We start from the raw sequence: 17,896 nt of genomic DNA on the forward strand, positions 1-17,896 counted from the left end.
AGGAAGTTATGCTAAATGTTTATAAAATACTGGCTGGGCCCCGGCATGATCAGCTGAATGGCCTCCTTCTGTGCTGTATCATTCTACGCTTCTATGAAGCACAGATTACCCCAAGGCACCAATGTGCTCCTTTGTAAGTACCAATGACTTCATAAAATATATATATTTACTTTTTCCTTTAGGAAAATCAGTTAAAAAGCTGTTAAGTTAAACTTGCACCATATTTCCTTATTTGCACCAAATTTTCTGAATTATTATGCTTATCAGAAAATAATTGTCGGAATATAAATTGAACCACACTGTCACGTGATTGGATGTATACGCTAGGTTCAGCATCATTGACCAATCCCATAAAGAGACCCAAGGATTGAACAGAAAACCCTCATCACTGTACTCCAGTGCACTGGCTATAGCACATGCTCCCACATGAGCTTTTTAACTTCGGTAGATGGCAGAAGATACATTCTATCAGACCTTGGCGTAGGCTTTAAACTACTGGACAGTTAACAGGCAAGGGAACAATAGTCAACACAAACTTACCAAAATGTCAAAAACAACAAAGGTGCTTCTCCTATTCTACCTAAAATTGACTATGAAAAATGGTCAATTACTTGTTCAGTGGCTATCTGCTAATTCGAAAGCTTATGAAAACTGCTGTCATTGATGGTTTCAGACTGCTGTCTGGTTGCAATACAGCTAAGATATATATCCAGATTTCTTTGAAAGTATCCCAGAACAAAAAAAAGTTTAAATTGCATTTCTCTCAACTAAATTAGATGGTCGGCCATTCATAGAATTCTAAATATTATTTAGCCACACAAGTACAAGTGCCAAATAAATATGTACTGTAAGCAGCCCCACAGGATGACAGTAGTTGAATGGAATGGTATGACTTATTGATCAGGTCCAAACATCTTGACTGATCTGTGAAACAGGTCCCCATTCAAAGACAGGGGCAACAATCAACTCACCCACATCAGCTAGTCTGGGATGTGTACTCTCGGCTACTTACAGAAATGCCTAGCCCTAACCAATTGTAAGCATGTCTGTGCTGTGGCGAGCAAGAAAGAATCCAATAAATGATCTATTATGGCCAAAAATGTTTCATTTTTGTCAGAGTACCCATAGTTAAGCTATGTAATTAGTTTAATTCATTTAATTTCTTGCCCAATAGAGAAGAAGGATGTGAAACTCACAGAAAAAATTCTCACTTCCTTATATGTTTGCTTAAATTTACATCTGCGAACTGTTTGAATTCTTAGTTACTTCAAGCATGGGAAACTGGCTGGTAAATGAGGGAGTTTCCATCTTTGTGATTGTAAGTACTCCAAATGTAAAAAGCAATGGGGAAATGTTCCAATCTTTTACATGTTGATTTATTCTTCTTGTTACATTCATTGTTTGGTGATTTTAACCTTTTGTGGCTTTGTAAACAACTTATTTTTATTAAAATATAAATATGAAAAGGAAGACCGTGCAGATTCATTTTTTTAAGCTAATTGTGGTAGGTTAAATTTATATCTTGTTAATTTGTAGCTGCTATTTTAGACAACGATAAAGGCTCATTTAGTACTATTAGTAATCTTTTTAATAGACATGCAAATATGTAAAACAAAGATGCTTATGCTTGCTCTTCAGAAAATAAATAATAAATCAAAACACTTTGATCGAACAGATGGAGAAATTATAATAACATTTTACATAAATTGTTCTCATTTGGAAATTCAATTTCCTTTCTAACGCTGCTTTAGCTAAATACATGGATATTAAATGTTTCCTTTCTAACGCTGCTTTAGCTAAATACATGGATATTAAATATTTAGTTTAAAACATTTCCCTTGGATGCCTTTACTTTGCCATGAAATTTAATGTGTTGTCGGTAAAACTGGTCAAATAACAAGCAGAACAGTAAATCTGCAATGGCAGGAACAAACAGAAAGTGTATTTTAATGAAGGTAATGTTACACATGATGTTAGCGAGGGAACATAGACTCGACAGGTGCTGGTGTATTAGTGAGTGTCAAATGTTTATTATTAATACTTGATTTTATAGCATTCAAATCTTAAAAAGAAAACAATTGTTTAATATAGTAACATTGTGGTTATGTTACTGGACTAGTAATCCAGAGGCTGACTAGTTATAAGTGCAGAGAGTGTAAGTGCAGACCCACCATGGTAGTTTGAGAATTTGAATTCAGTTTAAAAAAATCTGGTAATAAAAGGTAAAAAAAATGATCTTGAAGCTATCAGCTTGCTGTAAAAAGCAACTGGTTCACTAATGTCCTTTTAGGGAAGGAACCCTGGCCACCTTACATGATCTGCTCTGTATGTGACACCAGTCCCACATCAATGTGGTCAACTCTAAACTACCCTCTGAAGTAGTCTAGCAAGCCACAAAGAATAACAGAAATATAGTGTAAGGACTCAAGAAGGTGACCCATCGCCACCTTCTCAGGGCAATTAGGAGTGGGCAATAAATGATGGCCTTACCAACAATGCCCACATCCTGGGATGAAATATCTTCAAGAGATGAGAGCTATCATTTTAAAATGTTCTTCAAATTTTTGATAAGCATCTTTATTATATTACAGAGGTGTCTGGAGAGCTTCATTCCATAAACATTATAACCTGAAGTGCATAGATTTCAAGTGTTAATTGTACAAAATGTTATCCTGCAGCAATTAATATTGGCTTTATTAATAGCACAAGTAGGTATGGTAAACACATTGCATCATGATTGGTGTAATTTATAAAGTGAAATAGGGAGTTTTTAATTTTTATTCTGGTCAAGATTTCTGAAACTAAATTTAACATAACAGTTTGTGGTGAAGTGTGATCATTTTATACCAGTATGTGCTACGTAGGAGATATAAAACATGATTTCCCTATATCCTGCTCCCAAAAACATCTAAAAGTGTGTGTAATGCAGAAGCAAATGGATGCTAATCCTTACTTCTCATTCTGCTTTTGATTTGCACGGCACCCAAACTTCCTCTATGGTTTTTCTGGTGTGTGTACCTGACTGTGCCTGAAGAGGGCATAGGATTTAAATGACATGAAAAGGGATGTCAGGCGGTGTTGCACCCAGATTTCCTCTAGTAGTGCAGGGTGCAAATAAGGATTCAACTGTCCCTGTAAAAATCTGGTGCTATCGATTTCGGAGCTGCTGTTTAGCTACTATCACTCATAAGTGATAAGTTGGCAATGTCAAGACAGCTCTTTATTTTTAACTTTTTGAATATACATTACTTTTCTACTCCAGGACTTGCTGCAAAATGCTGTTAGTCTTTTACACTTAATGGTGGGGGCCATGTTCTGCACCTTGCCATCGCGCTTCCCCCCCCCACCCCCACTCTCTTGTAATACGGTGCATTTGCAGGTAGATGACAGGAAACAACCACAACCCTCCCTGACAGCTGCTGAAGTCATTCGTCTGAGCCTCTCCTGAGTCACTAACAACTATTTCCTTACCTCAGAGTAGGAATCCATTGTAAGCGGTTTCCTTTAGGTGTTTTCGACGCACCCCCACGTTACAATAGTTCTAGACCTGGGAGTGATTACTGTACTGAACAGATGAATGAGTCACAGACAAATATCTCGGTCTCAACCGTCAATGCTTTATTAAAGCTACCTCAACACAGCAAAACTACAAGTAAACACAGTGATGATATAGTACAATCCAATATGCATGTCTAAACCGCCCCTATCGCGAAGTACCCAACGTCTAAACCCTCTGCTCGGATCCACAGTGTACCCCCGAATCTGTACCGACCGGCTGGGCGTACCCCTGTGGTCCTTGCAGCAAAACCTCTCCACTAAAACCCTTACTAAGGCTTGGTTGGGAGAATACAAGCCACCTCCTCACACAGTGGCTGTGATCTTAAAGATGCGTGGGCAGGAATGATGCTCACCGATTCGTTGGCTTACTCGCTGCTTCTCCTGGTGAAAACGTGTCTCTTCTGGTTCCATACTGGTTTCTTCTCTCCATCCCAGACGGGGTGCTTAGTTCTTGTAGAGGTGAAGCAAGCGAGAGCAAGAGAAAGATATGTGGCCACACGGCCACCTTTTATATCCCAAAACTGTTTGCCCTTTCAGGCCGAATAAAGTTTGTCCTTGTTTTGAGGCTTTCTGTTTGTGTGGCTCTGGGTATTCCATTGATGGCTGGTTGATGGGGTTTTGCTTCCAACCATTCTAGGGCTTAATGGCTTTCTATTGTTCAGGTTTCCCGTCTCTCGGGATTATCTCATCCAGGTAATAACTTGATCACTGACCAGCTTACATTGCTGATCTATCTCTGACGAGTTCACATTGCTTAACAATGGACCCTCTTTGCCCATTACCTGTGATGAGTTGCCTTATCCTGGCCATTGTAACTTCCCAGACCACCCCTGCCCATCAGGTGTGGATTTTGAGTACAGCATGGAAAAGTACCTGGGCCCCTCCCACAGAAGGCTTCCAGCTTTTTTTTCTGCAGTGAGAAATATTAAAACGCTATGTCCAGATAATGTCCAACAAGCCTTGGGGAGCCGATGCCTACACCATACACCCCATGAAGATACCACTGCTCTATACCAACTGAAATAAAAAGAGAAGCCTCGTAGTCAAACCAGCGCCCTTCTCCTATTCCCGCATCAACATCCCAGTCATGGAACAGTACATATTCTCAGGACATGTCCCATTTTTCTAAAGGAGAAGGCCTCCCCAATGAAAAAAATCACAACTTTTGCTGGCTATTGTTAATCTTAGCACTTACCAATTATCATCTGCAGCAGTCACATTTAATATTTGATCCTAGCCATCTTATATACTGTAACAGGTAGTATGGGGGTGATCCTGGTTGCTGGCCGTGATAGGCTACAAATAAAAATATAATTCCACTGCTGTCCGCTTGTCTGCCTTATACTGCCATTGCTATTTATATTGTAACCTCTGCGTTTTTACATTTGATCAGATGGACTGATGATGCATGACCTTTTAAAGGGTATTGTTGATGTATCCATCCATTGTTGGAAGTAGGCCAGGAACAGAGATATAGGGCGAAATTCTTCAAGACCCAGCAATACACCTGTGATTTTCTAATAAGCTGCACACTGCAGTCAAGGCCCAGCCCATGGTGCAGGGCCTCAGAAAATGTCACCCATAATTTATAAGAAATTTTCTTGGCTCAGTTTCAGTGAACGTTTTAAAACAACAACAACTTGGATTTATATAGCGCCTTTAATATAGTAAAACGCCCCAAGGCGCTTCATAGGAGTATTATAAGACAAAAGATCTGACACCAAGCCACATAAGGAGAGATTAGAGCATGTAACCAAAAGCTTGGTCAAAGAGCGTCTTAAAGGAGGAGAGAGAGGTAGAGAGGCAGAGAGGTTTAGGCAAGGAATTCCAGAACTTAGGGCCTAGGCAATAGAAGGTACGGCCACCAATGGTCGAGCGATTAGAATCAGGGATGATCAATAGGGCAGAATTAGAGGAGCGCTGATATCTCGGGGGGGTTGTAGGACTGGTGGAGATTACAGTGATAGAAAGGCGCGAGGCCATGGAGGATTTGATTATAAGGATGAGAATTTTTAAATTGAGGTGTTGTTTAACCGGGAGCCAATGTAGGTTAGCAAGCACAGGGTTAATGGGTGGACGGGACTTGTTGTGAGTTACGACATGGGCAGCCGAGTTTTGATGACCTCAACTTTACGTGGGTTGAATATGGGAATCCAGCCAGGAGTGCGTTGGACTAGTCAAGTCTAGAGGTAACAAAGGCATGGATAAGGGTTTCAGCAGCGGATGAGCTGAGGCAAGGATGGAGACGGGAGATGTTACGGAGGTAGAAATAGGCGATGTGGTCGGAAGCTCATTTCCGGATTAAATATGACACCAAGGTTGTGAACAGTCTGGTTCAGCCTCAGACAGATGTAAGGGAGAGGGATGGAGTCAGTGGCTAGGGAACGTAGTTTGTGGCGGGGACCAAAAACAATGGCTTCGGTCTTCCCAATATTTAATTGGAGAACATTTCTACTCATCCAGAATTGGATGTCGGGCAAGCAGTCTGACAAAAAAATGTGTGATTTTCATCATGTTTCTACCCAATCAGTTGTGTTGGTCTGTCTGCCATTGGTTTAATGGAATGCTTTGTGACAAACCTAAGGTCCATTCTGGTTCAAATTGTGCTATTATATGTTTCTTCCTTCATTTTTTAGATGTATATATATGTTTGGAATGAAAAATGATTTTTCTGAAATGGCTCATGTTAAAATGAAGGCTGCTTTTTCTCTTGAGACCACAAGCTGAGAACGGAGGCATTCTTGCTGTGAGAAAGAAGGTCATATTGTTTGTTCTGATTAATCAGATAACAGGAAGATGTGTTGTCAATGGAGGTGACTCATTGTTATGATTTTTACTGGAGCAGGATTTCCAAGTGGGCGGGGTCGAGTTCGGGTCGAAATGCTGTGGGGATTTAACTCCACAGCATGCGTGGTTTTTTTTCTAACAGGTTCCCCACCCGAAGCTAACCTGATTGACAGGTTTGGCTCCCTATTGGGCAGGGAACATTACAGCCCAGGAGCAGGTAGGTTTCCTGCTCCTCAGGTTGGAGATCACGAGGGTGGAGCGGGATGATCATGGAGGGTCGGAGAGAGATAAGGAGCAGAGATGGTTGGGAAGGTTGGTGATCATGGTAGGGGGGTCGGTGATCATGGGGATGGTCCGATGGGTGGGGTGTCTGATCGGGAGTTCCAATCAGAGGGAGGGTACGATCGTGTGGAGTACAAAACAGATTTGCTTGGAGGGCCGAGTTTCCCCAAGGCCTGGGAAACCCGGATGGCCAGTCGTAAAGCTGGAGGAAGACAGGTCAAATCTGAGGCACGCATCTTCATTAAAATATTTAAATGAGCGACCTGCCTCTTGGGAGCGGATTGGTCTCCCGTCACTATCCCGACGCCACCCCACTGCCCCACCTCTGTTAAAGCCGGAAGTGGGAGGATTTGAGGTGATTGGGTTCGGGTTTGAGATTTTTTACATTTTAACATCCCACTCAACCCAAACCCACCTGTTTCTGGGGTTTAAAATTACCCCCATTATATCAGCATTGATATTTCCTGAGTAACATAAAATGCGAGGTGATGCTGCTTATTAACATAGAATGCGGCCACTTTGTGTCCTTGAAATTTATACTGATTGATAGGTTTGATTGATTGTTTTATCTATGTACTAAAAGCGTTCAATTATGTGGACAAGTGGCATAGACTAAACTTATGTTACCATGAGTATAGAAGATTAAGGGGTGATCTAATTGAGGTATTTAAGATGATTAAATGAGTTGATAGGGTAGATAGAGAGAAACTATTCCTCTGGTGGGGGGAGTCCAGAACAAGGAGACATAAACTTAAAATTAGAGCTAGGCCGTTCAGGGGTGAGGTCAGGACGTACTTTTTCACACAAAGGAATTCTGGAACTCTCTCCCCCAAAAAGCTGTTGCGGTTTGGTTAATTGAAAATTTCAAAGCTGAGATTGCTAGATTTTCGCTAGGCAAGGCTATTAAAGATTACAGAATCAAGGCAGGTAGATGGAGTTAAGATACAGATCAGCCATGATCACATTGAATGGTGGAATAGGCTCAGGGGACTAAATTACCTACTCCTGTTCCTGCAATGTTCCTAAAATTGCCTTTAGAATGCCAAAATCGTACCATGCCTCACTGAGCTGCTGATAGGAAATGTTGCTTCCATTTAGATCCGGGGATCAGCATGAGAAAGATCAGTCAGATTTCTAATATTTTATTTGGTGTTTTTCAATTGCTGTTATGTTGGGGTGCCCTTGTGTTTTCTTTTAAGACATTCTGGGCAGTTAAGAAAAAAAGAAATTGCTCACAGAGACAAGACCTGAGTATAATACCACACTGCCTAACACTACACATGTGTCGTGTGATTGTTAAACCTTTGTTAATAAATCAACTAGTTCTTAATAGCAATGGGTTGCTATGAATTCTTAAGCAAAGAATCCATGAAGTAACTAGGAAACAATCAGTTAGAGTAGGAGAGGGTGCAATGAGCCCGGATTTCCACATAATGGGGTAGATTTTTCTCTGTACCACCTGGGCATGTGTTACCACCTCTACCAAGTGCCATGAGGAAAATTGGACGAGGAGGATTGCACGACAGTGTAATACAGCCCACATGATTTTCCCTCCATTAATTTAAATGGAGGGAAAGTTGGCCGGGATCTGTTATGGATGTGCAATCCTCCATCCTTAAATTCCTGATCTGTGCACCACCAAGGCAATGTTTTATGTTCATTTGGTGTAGCTAAAAATCTGTCCCAGTGTAGATGCAGGGAGCAGGATGGTTGATGTAAGATGCTGGACATGAAGCGTCTAGAGGAACGAGAAAGTTGAGTTCAGAGGAGCAATGGCCACAATAATACAACAACAACTTATATTTATATAATGCCTTTAATGTAGTAAAACGTCCCAAGACACATCACAGAAGTATTATGAGATAAAAAATAAATTTGACACCAAGCCAGATAAGAAGAAATTATGGCAGATGACCAAAAGTTTTGTCAAAGAGGTAGGTTTTAAGGAGGGTCTTGAAGGAAGAAAGAGAGGTAGAGAGGCAGAGAGATTTAGGGAGGGAGTTCGAGAGCTTAGGGCCAAGACAGCTGACGTGTCACCGATGGTTGAGCGATTATAATTAGGGATGCTCAAGAGGACAGAATTTGAGGAGCGCAGACATCTCGGGGGGTTGTGAGCCTGAAGGAGATTACAGAGATAGGGAGGGGCGAGGCCATGGAGAGATTTGAAAATAAGGATGAGAATATCAACAAAATAGAGAGGGAAAAAGGTTGCAATGAAAATAGAGAGATTGAAGTTTAGCCACAGAAGGTTAGAAAATACTCTTTCCCTCAGCCCTACGTGACATCATTTCTTACTGTGTTCATTTCTCTTTGTTTGCAGCTGGTGTGGCTTGGAATAAATGCTTTTCTCTTTGTGCATTACTTTTTCGTGTATGAAGATGGACAAAAGTTTTATTACACACGAGAGCTGGTTGGAGTAAGTTTGCATGCCTTTAGACACCGCTATTTTGGATGGTAGTTTCTTTCCTGCACGTCCACTGTTGCTCATGTGTGTTCCTTTTTATTTATTTAGTCTGCTCTGGCATGGGCTAGAGCACCTGCTGCATGTTTGAACTTTAATTGTATGCTGATCCTGCTGCCAGTATGCCGAAATCTGTTGTCATTCCTGAGAGGATCTTGTGGGGTAAGAGTTTAAAAAATCTGGACGATTGCACAAAACTGTGTAGATTTTTCATCCTTTTTTATATACTTTTTCATCCCCTGTCTTTAAGTCATGCGTCGTTTCTCATTTGAGAAGGTGGGCAGGTGATGAGCATTCAGGCTCCTCACAAGGATACTTTAGATGCAGCCTTTGGAATAGCCTGAGAGAAGTCTGCAGGATTTTCCTCCTTGTTTTTAGTTTCAGTGCTTGTGCCCCATTCAGTTGAAATCTGGAAGTACAGGTAACATTCTGTGTTACCAGTCAATGCACAACGCACAAGAACACCACAAATTTGCATCACTGTGTTGCTGACGAGGATTATTTCTGTTTCTAGTATTTAATTTAATAATTATTCTTAACTCAGTAGCCAACTACTGTACCTCAGGACAGAAATATTTTATCTCCTTTATTCCTCACCCATTGAAGGCACTGACAAGTATCGAAGAAGGATTCCATGGATGCGAAGGCCCCTCCAGTATCTCACCCAAGTGGCCAGTCTTTTAAAGGGCAGGTTAGAAAATATAAAAGGGGGGGCATTAAAATTTGAAATTATAAGCTACAAGTTGTTTAAAAAAGAAATTAGGTACTTGCTTACAAGAGAGGAATATTAAAGGGTATTGAGAATGAGTAGAAGACTGGGTTTAGACTAGGTGATTTATTTGGAGAAAAACACCAGTGCAGATTTAATAAGATGGCTTGTTTCTGTGCTGTAACCGTTTAAATTGCATGCCATTTACTCGCGAAACCGTTGGGAGAGCTAGAAGCATATTTATGCAGGATACTTCCAAACAATAGTGTTTCATTTATGGGAGTAGTTCACCTCTAGAATATGTATTTATAGAAGCATAGAAACATAGAAAATAGGTGCAGGAGTAGGCCATTCGGCCCTTCAAGTCTGCACCACCATTCAATAAGATCATGGCTGATCATTCACCTCAGTACCCCTTTCCTGCTTTCTCTCCATACCCCTTGATCCCTTTAGCCGTAAGGGCCATATCTAACTCTCTCTTGAATATATCCAATGAACTGGCATCAACAACTCTCTGCGGTAGGGAATTCCACAGGTTAACAACTCTCTGAATGAAGAAGTTCCTCCTCATCTCAGTCCTAAATGGCTTACCCTTTATCCTAAGACTATGTCCCCTGGTTTTGGACTTCCCCAACATTGGGAACATTCTTCCTGCATCTAACCCGACCAGTCCCATCAGAATTTTATATGTTTCTATGAGATCTCCTCTCATCCTTCTAAACTCCAGTGAATACAGGCCCAGTCGATCCAGTCTCTCCTCATATGTCAGTCGTGCCATCCCAGGAATCGGTCTGGTGAACCTCCGCTGCACTCCCTCAATAGCAACAATGGCCTTCCTCAGATTAGGGGACCAAAACTGAACACAATATTCCAGGTGGGGCCTCACGAAGGCCCTGTACAATTGCAGTAAGACTTCCCTGCTCCTATACTCAAATCCCCTTGCTATGAAGGCCAACATATCATTTGCCTTCTTCACCGCCTGCTGTACCTGCATGCCAACCTTCAGTGACTGATGAATCATGACACCCAGGTCTCGCTGCACCTCCCCTTTTCCTAATCTGCCGCCATTCAGATAATATTCTGCCTTCGTGTTTTTGCCCCCAAAGTGGATAACCTCACATTTATCCACATTATAATGCATCTGCCATGTATTTACCTACTCGCCTAACCTGTCCAAAGCACCCTGCAGCCTCTTAGCATCCTCCTCACAGCTCACACCGCCACCCAGTTTAGTGTCATCTGCAAACTTGGAGATATTACACTCAATTCCATCATCCAGATCATTAATATATATTGTAAAGAACTGGGGTCCCAGCACTGAGCCCTGCAGCACTCCACTAGTCACTGCCTGCCATTCTAAAAAGGACCCGTTAATCCCGACTCTCTGCTTCCTGTCTGCCAACCAGTTCTCTATCCACGTCAGTATATTACCCCCAATGCCATGTGCTTTGATTTTGCACACCAATCTCTTGTGTGGGACCTTGTCCAAAGCCTTTTGAAAGTCCAAATACACCACATCCACTGGTTCGCCCTTGTCCACTCTACTAGTTACATCCTCAAAAAACTCCAGAAGATTTGTCAAGCATGATTTCCCTTTCATAAATCCATGCTGACTTGGACCAATCCTTTCACTGCTTTCCAAATGTGCTGCTATTTCATCCTTAATGATTGATTCCAACATCTTCCCCACTACTGATATCAGGTTAACTGGTCTATAATTACCCGTTTTCTCTCTCCCTCCTTTTTGTATACTAAAGATATACAAAAGTAACCCAAAACAGACCATGTGCAGAATATACATATATTGGTCTGGATTTTGCGGTAGAAATAGCATTGAGGCAAGTTTTTTGTGTCTTCTTCCGTGGCAGAGAATCTAGCAAAATTACTCTCTTTTTCTTTTTCAATGTGATGAGGCGCTGTTTTGGGTGGCTGCAGGGTGGAAGTGGGTCGAGAGCGGGGCAGAAGGCAAGCTTTGTCATCAGCCCGCGCTGAGCATGTCAGCGAGACGCTGATGATGTCAACGCGTGGTGGACATGCCACATCGATCTGACATGTCACAACGACCCTGCCCTTCAGTTAAAGGGGAGGGCCGCTGCGAGCTCTGCAGCCACTTTAGTGATGCCCACTGGGCCACCAAGAAGGGCTTTGGCTGGGCCAGCAGTCCGGCACCCAAGTAGGGGTGCCGGGCTGCATGTTGGCGGCCCGGATGAGCCTGTGGCCACCATTGTCGGACCAACTTCAGTTTTGGCCGACAATTCAAATAAAATGGCAGCTGCAGTGTTGCACCCTCCCCTTTAAGGGCGGTCGCGCCGTCTACTGGAAGCTTTCCACCAGGAAAATCTGTCGGAGGCACCAACGGCGGTGGCTCTGCTCCCATGGGGAAATTTCCCTCGCGGGGCAGAAAGGGGTCACTGCCGGATGGTAAGGGGCCAGCGTGTGCCCGATGGGATGGGTCGGAAACTCTTAGAGGCGGTAATGGATCTGAAGGAGGGGGGCAATTTCGGTCCCAAAGTAATTATTTAATTCCTCTGCCAATTCCTTATTCCCCATTATGATTTCTCTTGTCTCAGCCTGTATGGGACCCATATTTACCTTCGCTAATCTTTTCCTTTTTACATACCTATAGAACTTTTACAGTCTGTTTTTTTTGTCTCTCAATAATTTACTCTCATATTCTATTTTTCCTTTCTTTATCAATTTCTTGGTTCTCCTTTGCTGAATTCTAAAATCCTCCCATTCCTCAGGCTTACTATTCTGTTTGGTAACATTATACGCCTCTTCCTTTGAATTAATACTATTTTTACCTTCTCTTGTTAGCCACGTTCGAACCAATTTTCCTGTGGTGTTTTTGTGCCTTAATGGAATGTATATTTGTTGTAAATTATGTATTCATTCTTTAAGTACTATCCATTGCTTTTCTATCATCATACCTTTTAGTGTAGTTTCCCAATCTATCTTAGCCAACTTGCCCCTCATACCTACTTAGTTTGCTTTGTTTAGATTTAAGACCCTGGTTTCAGATACAACTTAATCATTTTCAAACTTCATATAATATTCCATCATATTATGGCTACTCTTCCCTAAAGGCCCCTTTCCATCAAGCTTATTAATTAACCTTTTCTCATTGCACAACACAAGATCTAAAATAATCTGTTCCTGAGTTGTTGCCTCAACATATTGATCTAGAAAACTATCTTGTATACATTCCATAAATTCGTCCTCTACAGTATTACTGTAAATTTGGTTTGCCTAGTCTATATGTAAATTAAAGTCCCCCATGATTTCTATATTACCCTTATTACATGCATTTCTAATTTCCTGATTTATACTCTGCCCTATATTACAACTACTGTTTGGGGGCCTATAAACAATTCCCACCAACTCCCTTGCTGTTTCTTAGCTCCACCCAAACTGATCCTACTTCTTGATTTTCGGAGCTAAGATCCTTTCTCTCTACAGTCTTTATCCCAACCTTTATTATCAGGGCTATCCCTTCTCCTTTTCCATTTTGCCTATCTCTTCTAATAGTTAAGTATCTTGGAATATTTAGTTCCAAACTTTGACCACTTTGCAACCATGTTTCTGTAATGGCTTTAGATCAAACCTATTAATTTTTATCAGCGCTATTTCTTCATCTATTTTGTTACGAATGCATTGCGCATTCAGATATAGAGCCATTAGCTTTGAGTTATTTCTATTCTTTCTTGGTGTCATCGTAGTCACTGATGTCCTATTACCTTTGTTACTCTCTCTGTCCCTTCCTGACCCACTCTGTTTATTTTTACCCAAAACTCTGCTCTGCTTTAGAGCCTTGACATTTCATTTGCTGCTTTTAAATGTATTCTTTCTTGAATCCTCAGTGTGATAAGTCATAATTACTACCAAACAACCTCTCTGGCACTGAAAATTAACTTTTACAAGCATGGAGTCCCATTCCTTCAGATTCTAATTATTGCTGGCGATTTAAAAAAATTATAAAATTATTTTTTTAAACTTTTTATTTCTGTCTCTTTTATCTCTCTCTCTTAATAATTTTTCTGATCTAGTCCCCATTACATTCAAAGAGAGAGAGAGACAAGCAATTATTGACAGTATAGCAGGAAATTCAACAGGGATCAGTGAAAAAAACTGAGACATGACTTCTGGTGCACTTTATTTGGGTGTGTACATGTTCCAGGCAATGCTGATACCAGCAGTGCAATCTGTCTAAATACCCACCTGTCACTGTGTTCTGTAACCTCTGTTTTAATTTAAAGTGCTGCAGACGAACTCTCAGAAGACAACTGGACAAGAACATCTCCTTCCATAAGCTGGTAGCTTACATGATTGCAGTACATACAGGTAAATTAAAGAGAGCATTTTACACCATTGTGGCTTGTTTTATACATAAGCCTTCTGATTTGGAGATTTTATTTCTTCCCGAATTCAAGTCAAGAATACAGACAAAATCAGTTGCAACAAATGTGCACTTTTCTGTGTCAAATGTAAAACAGAAACTTCGGATTTAATCAATCAAACAATTTTGGAGGAACTAATCGAATACTTTGCAACAAAGTATAATACTATAAGGACCATTAGCTGCAACATCAAGGGCTGGATTTTTGGCTGATTTGCGGCCCGTTTAGCACCTCGGTGGGGCAAAAAAACAATTTTGGGGGGCGTGAAACGAGGCGCACAAGATTTTGTGCCCGTGCGGAACTTTCAGCAATGGTATTTTGCAGTGGGGCTAAAACTTACCACTCCACCACTGTTTTGACCATTTGGGTGACATAAATCATCGTGCACACTGCACCAGCTCCCGGGGCAAAACTTTCAAGCATTTCGCCTGATTTAGCATCTGCCCAAGAACCCGCCCAGAAAAACCAGACAGACCCAGGGCACACCAGGCGCTAACGGCGCCATGTTGAAAGTGAAGGAGAAAGTGGCAGTTGTGAGTGATTAAAAGGATTGGGAGAAGAGCGCTGCCTTACTGCATACTTTTGATTGTGAAGTTATGTGACTTTCTAGTTTGTTTTATAAAGGACATTTAAGGACATTTTAAAAGATGGGGGCCATGCTAGGTCGGGAGCCGTTCATCCTGGCTGCTATTGCCATACGGCTTAAAGCTGGAAGAAGGCTTATTGTTGATCATTTCTAATGTAATCGAAGAGGTTGCAGATGTATGGAGTGCCTTACCCCCCACGAGTTTACAGGGAACATCCAGCTCTCTGAGGCACAATGCATTAGAAGGCTGCACTTCCGAAAAGAGGTGGTCACAGAGATATGCCAGCTCCTACAGGCAGACTTGTAGCCTACCAGCGGCAACAGGACTGCACTGCCCGTCGAGGTGAAGGTGACTGTTGCACTTGCTTTCTATGCCTCCGGCTCCTTTCAGGCATCAGCGGGGGACATATGCTCCATCTCGCAGCACGCTACATATTGCTGCATTTGCCAGGTGATTAATGCACTGTATACATGCTGTATGGACTTCATAAACTTCCCAATGACCAGGGAGATCCAAAATGAGAGGGCTATAGGTTTTGGACGATTTGCTGGCTTCCCCACGGTTCATGGTGCCCTTGTCAGTACATACGTCGCCCTGCAAGCACCTTTACACAATCCAGAGGTTTACTGAAACTGAAAAGGATTCCACTCCATGAACGTACAGATCGTCTGCAATCATGCTCAGTGCATCATGGCAGTCAATTCCTAATATCAAGGGAGCATCCATGATGCTTTCATCTTACGTGAGAGCTATGTCTCACGCATGTTCCAACATCAACCACAAGGCCAGAGCTGGATGCTGGGGGACAAAGGTTATGACCTCGCCATCTGGCTCATGACCCCCCTCTGGAACCCTCAGACCGAAGCCGAGCATCGCTACAATGAGAGCCACACGCAACATTGTCGAACAGATAATTGGAGTGCTCAAGCAGCACTTCTGATGCCTGGACCACTCTGGAGGCTGCTTACAATACTCCCCTCAGCAGGTCTCTGAGTTCATTGTGGTATGCTGCATGCTACACAACTTAGCCATCATGAGGGGACAGGAATTGCCAATGGGGATTGAAGAAGCACCTCAGGAGAGAGGGGAGGAGGAGGAGAAGGAAGACGAGGAAGAGGAGCCCGGCGAGGAACTCATGCCATCACCACCACCACCGCCACAACAACCACAGGGGGGCATTGTGGAGATTTCGCTGCTGCAAAAGCCTTACGTCGGCAGCTCATAATTGAACACTTTGCTGGAAGAGTGAACAGCACATTTGAGCATTGCCTGGCCATTCTATCCCACCATGTTGACTATTGTTCCACTTATTCTGAAAATGAGACACTACACAGAAATGGTTACAGTAAAGAAAAAATGTATTGAATCTTGTAACATTGTGAATGTTGTAACCTTCATTGGAAGACTTAAATAAAATAAAATGAGCTGTATCCAGCAGCCTGATAATTCAACATTATCAGAACATAATCCAGCATCAAGTATCAACAACATAATCCAGTGTGATATTGTAACATAATGATACTGCACCATAATATATGATGTATCCAGCATCAACAACATAATCCAGCAACATCAATTCTTGCCCCACTATTTTTTCCCACCATCTTTACCCCCCTTTCCCTTATCACCTTCCCTTGCCTGCTGCTCCTAATCAAAGTGGCACCAAGATGGTGTGCGGTAAGGCTGCCAGGGCACTGCTGGCATCTGGAGATGCACTGGACCACCTCGTGGTGTGGAAGGCCCGGCTTCTGACTGGCTAGCCTCTTCATCAGCTTCAACAGTCACAGGTGGTTTGGGTGACAACCGTCGCTGATGCTTGGTTGGCGACTGAGTGGGGGGAGACGGAATGCTGTCATCCGGACAAATGACACCACCTCCCATTTCCCTAGTGCCACTCAGTCGCTGACGGGACTGGTCCCTTGCAGTGGGGTGCCACAGGGATTTGTGCTGAGGCCTCAACTATTTACAATCTATATTAATGACTTGGATGAAGGGACCGAGTGTAATGTAGCCAAGTTTGCTGATGATACAAAGATGGGTGGGAAAGCAAATTGTGAGGAGGTCACAAAAAATCTGCAAACGGATATAGACAGGCTAAGTGAGTGGGCAAAAACTTGGCAGATGGAGTATAATGTGGGAAAATGTGAGGTTATCCACTTTGGAAGAATTAATAGAAAAGCAAATTATAATTTAAATGGAGAAAAATTGCAAAGTGCTGCTCTTCAGAGAGACCTGAGGATCCTTGTGCATGAAACACAAAAAGTTAGTATGCAGGTACAGCAAGTAATCAGGAAGGCAAATGGAATGTTGGCCTTTATTGCAAGGGGGATGGGGTATAAAAGCAGAGAAGTCCTGCTACAAATGTACAGGGTATTGGTGAGGCCACACCTAGAGTACTGCATACAGTTTTGGTCTCCGTATTTAAGGAAGGATGTACTTGCATTGGAGGCTGTTCAGAGAAGGTTCACTAGGTTGATTCTGGAGATGAGGGGTTGACTTATGAAAATAGGTTGAGTAGGTTGGGCCTCTACACATTGGAGTTCAGAAGAATGAGAGGTGATCTTATTGAAACTTATAAGATAATGAGGGGGCTCGACAAGGTGGATGCAGAGAGGATATGTCCACTCATAGGGGAAACTAAAACTAAGGGACATAGTCTTAGAATAAGGGGTCGCCCATTTAAAACTGAGATGAGGAGAAATTTCTTCTCTCAGAGGGTTGTAAATCTATGGAATTCTCTGTCCCAGAAAGCTGTGAAGGTTGGGTCATTGAATATATTTAAGGCGGAGATAGACAGATTTTTGAGTGATAAGGGAGTAAAGGGTTATGGGGAGCGGGCGGGGAAGTGGAGCTGAGTCCATGATCAGATCAGCCATGATCTTATTGAATGGTGGAGCAGGCTCGAGGGGCTAAATGGCCTACTCCTGCTCATATTTCTTATGTTCTTATGTTCTTATGTTCTAACCTTGCTGGCCTGCTTCGGAACCGTCATTTCCCCATGTGACAGTGGGGAATGCAGAGAGTATGGCGGGAGGTATGGACTGCATCACCTGCCCAAGTTGAAGCAGAGCTTGTGCCTGTGATGCGTCATATTCTGCAAGGGTCCGCGCCACAC

The 17,896-nt window shown here is 42.4% G+C and overlaps 1 protein-coding gene across 1 annotated transcript in view; it reads left to right on the forward strand.

Moving 5' to 3' along the window:
• Positions 1-1,273: 1,273 nt before the first annotated feature.
• cybb (cytochrome b-245, beta polypeptide (chronic granulomatous disease)) overlaps positions 1,274-17,896 on the forward strand; it is a 56,140-nt gene continuing 39,517 nt past the window's right edge. The window contains exons 1-4 of the mRNA XM_070893403.1: positions 1,274-1,318; positions 8,948-9,043; positions 9,140-9,250; positions 14,054-14,138. Coding sequence (XP_070749504.1) covers positions 1,274-1,318; positions 8,948-9,043; positions 9,140-9,250; positions 14,054-14,138 — 337 coding nt within the window. The remainder of the gene's footprint in view (positions 1,319-8,947; positions 9,044-9,139; positions 9,251-14,053; positions 14,139-17,896) is intronic.

This window comes from Pristiophorus japonicus, chromosome 11 (assembly GCF_044704955.1).
Source record: "Pristiophorus japonicus isolate sPriJap1 chromosome 11, sPriJap1.hap1, whole genome shotgun sequence".
NCBI lineage: Eukaryota > Metazoa > Chordata > Chondrichthyes > Pristiophoridae > Pristiophorus > Pristiophorus japonicus.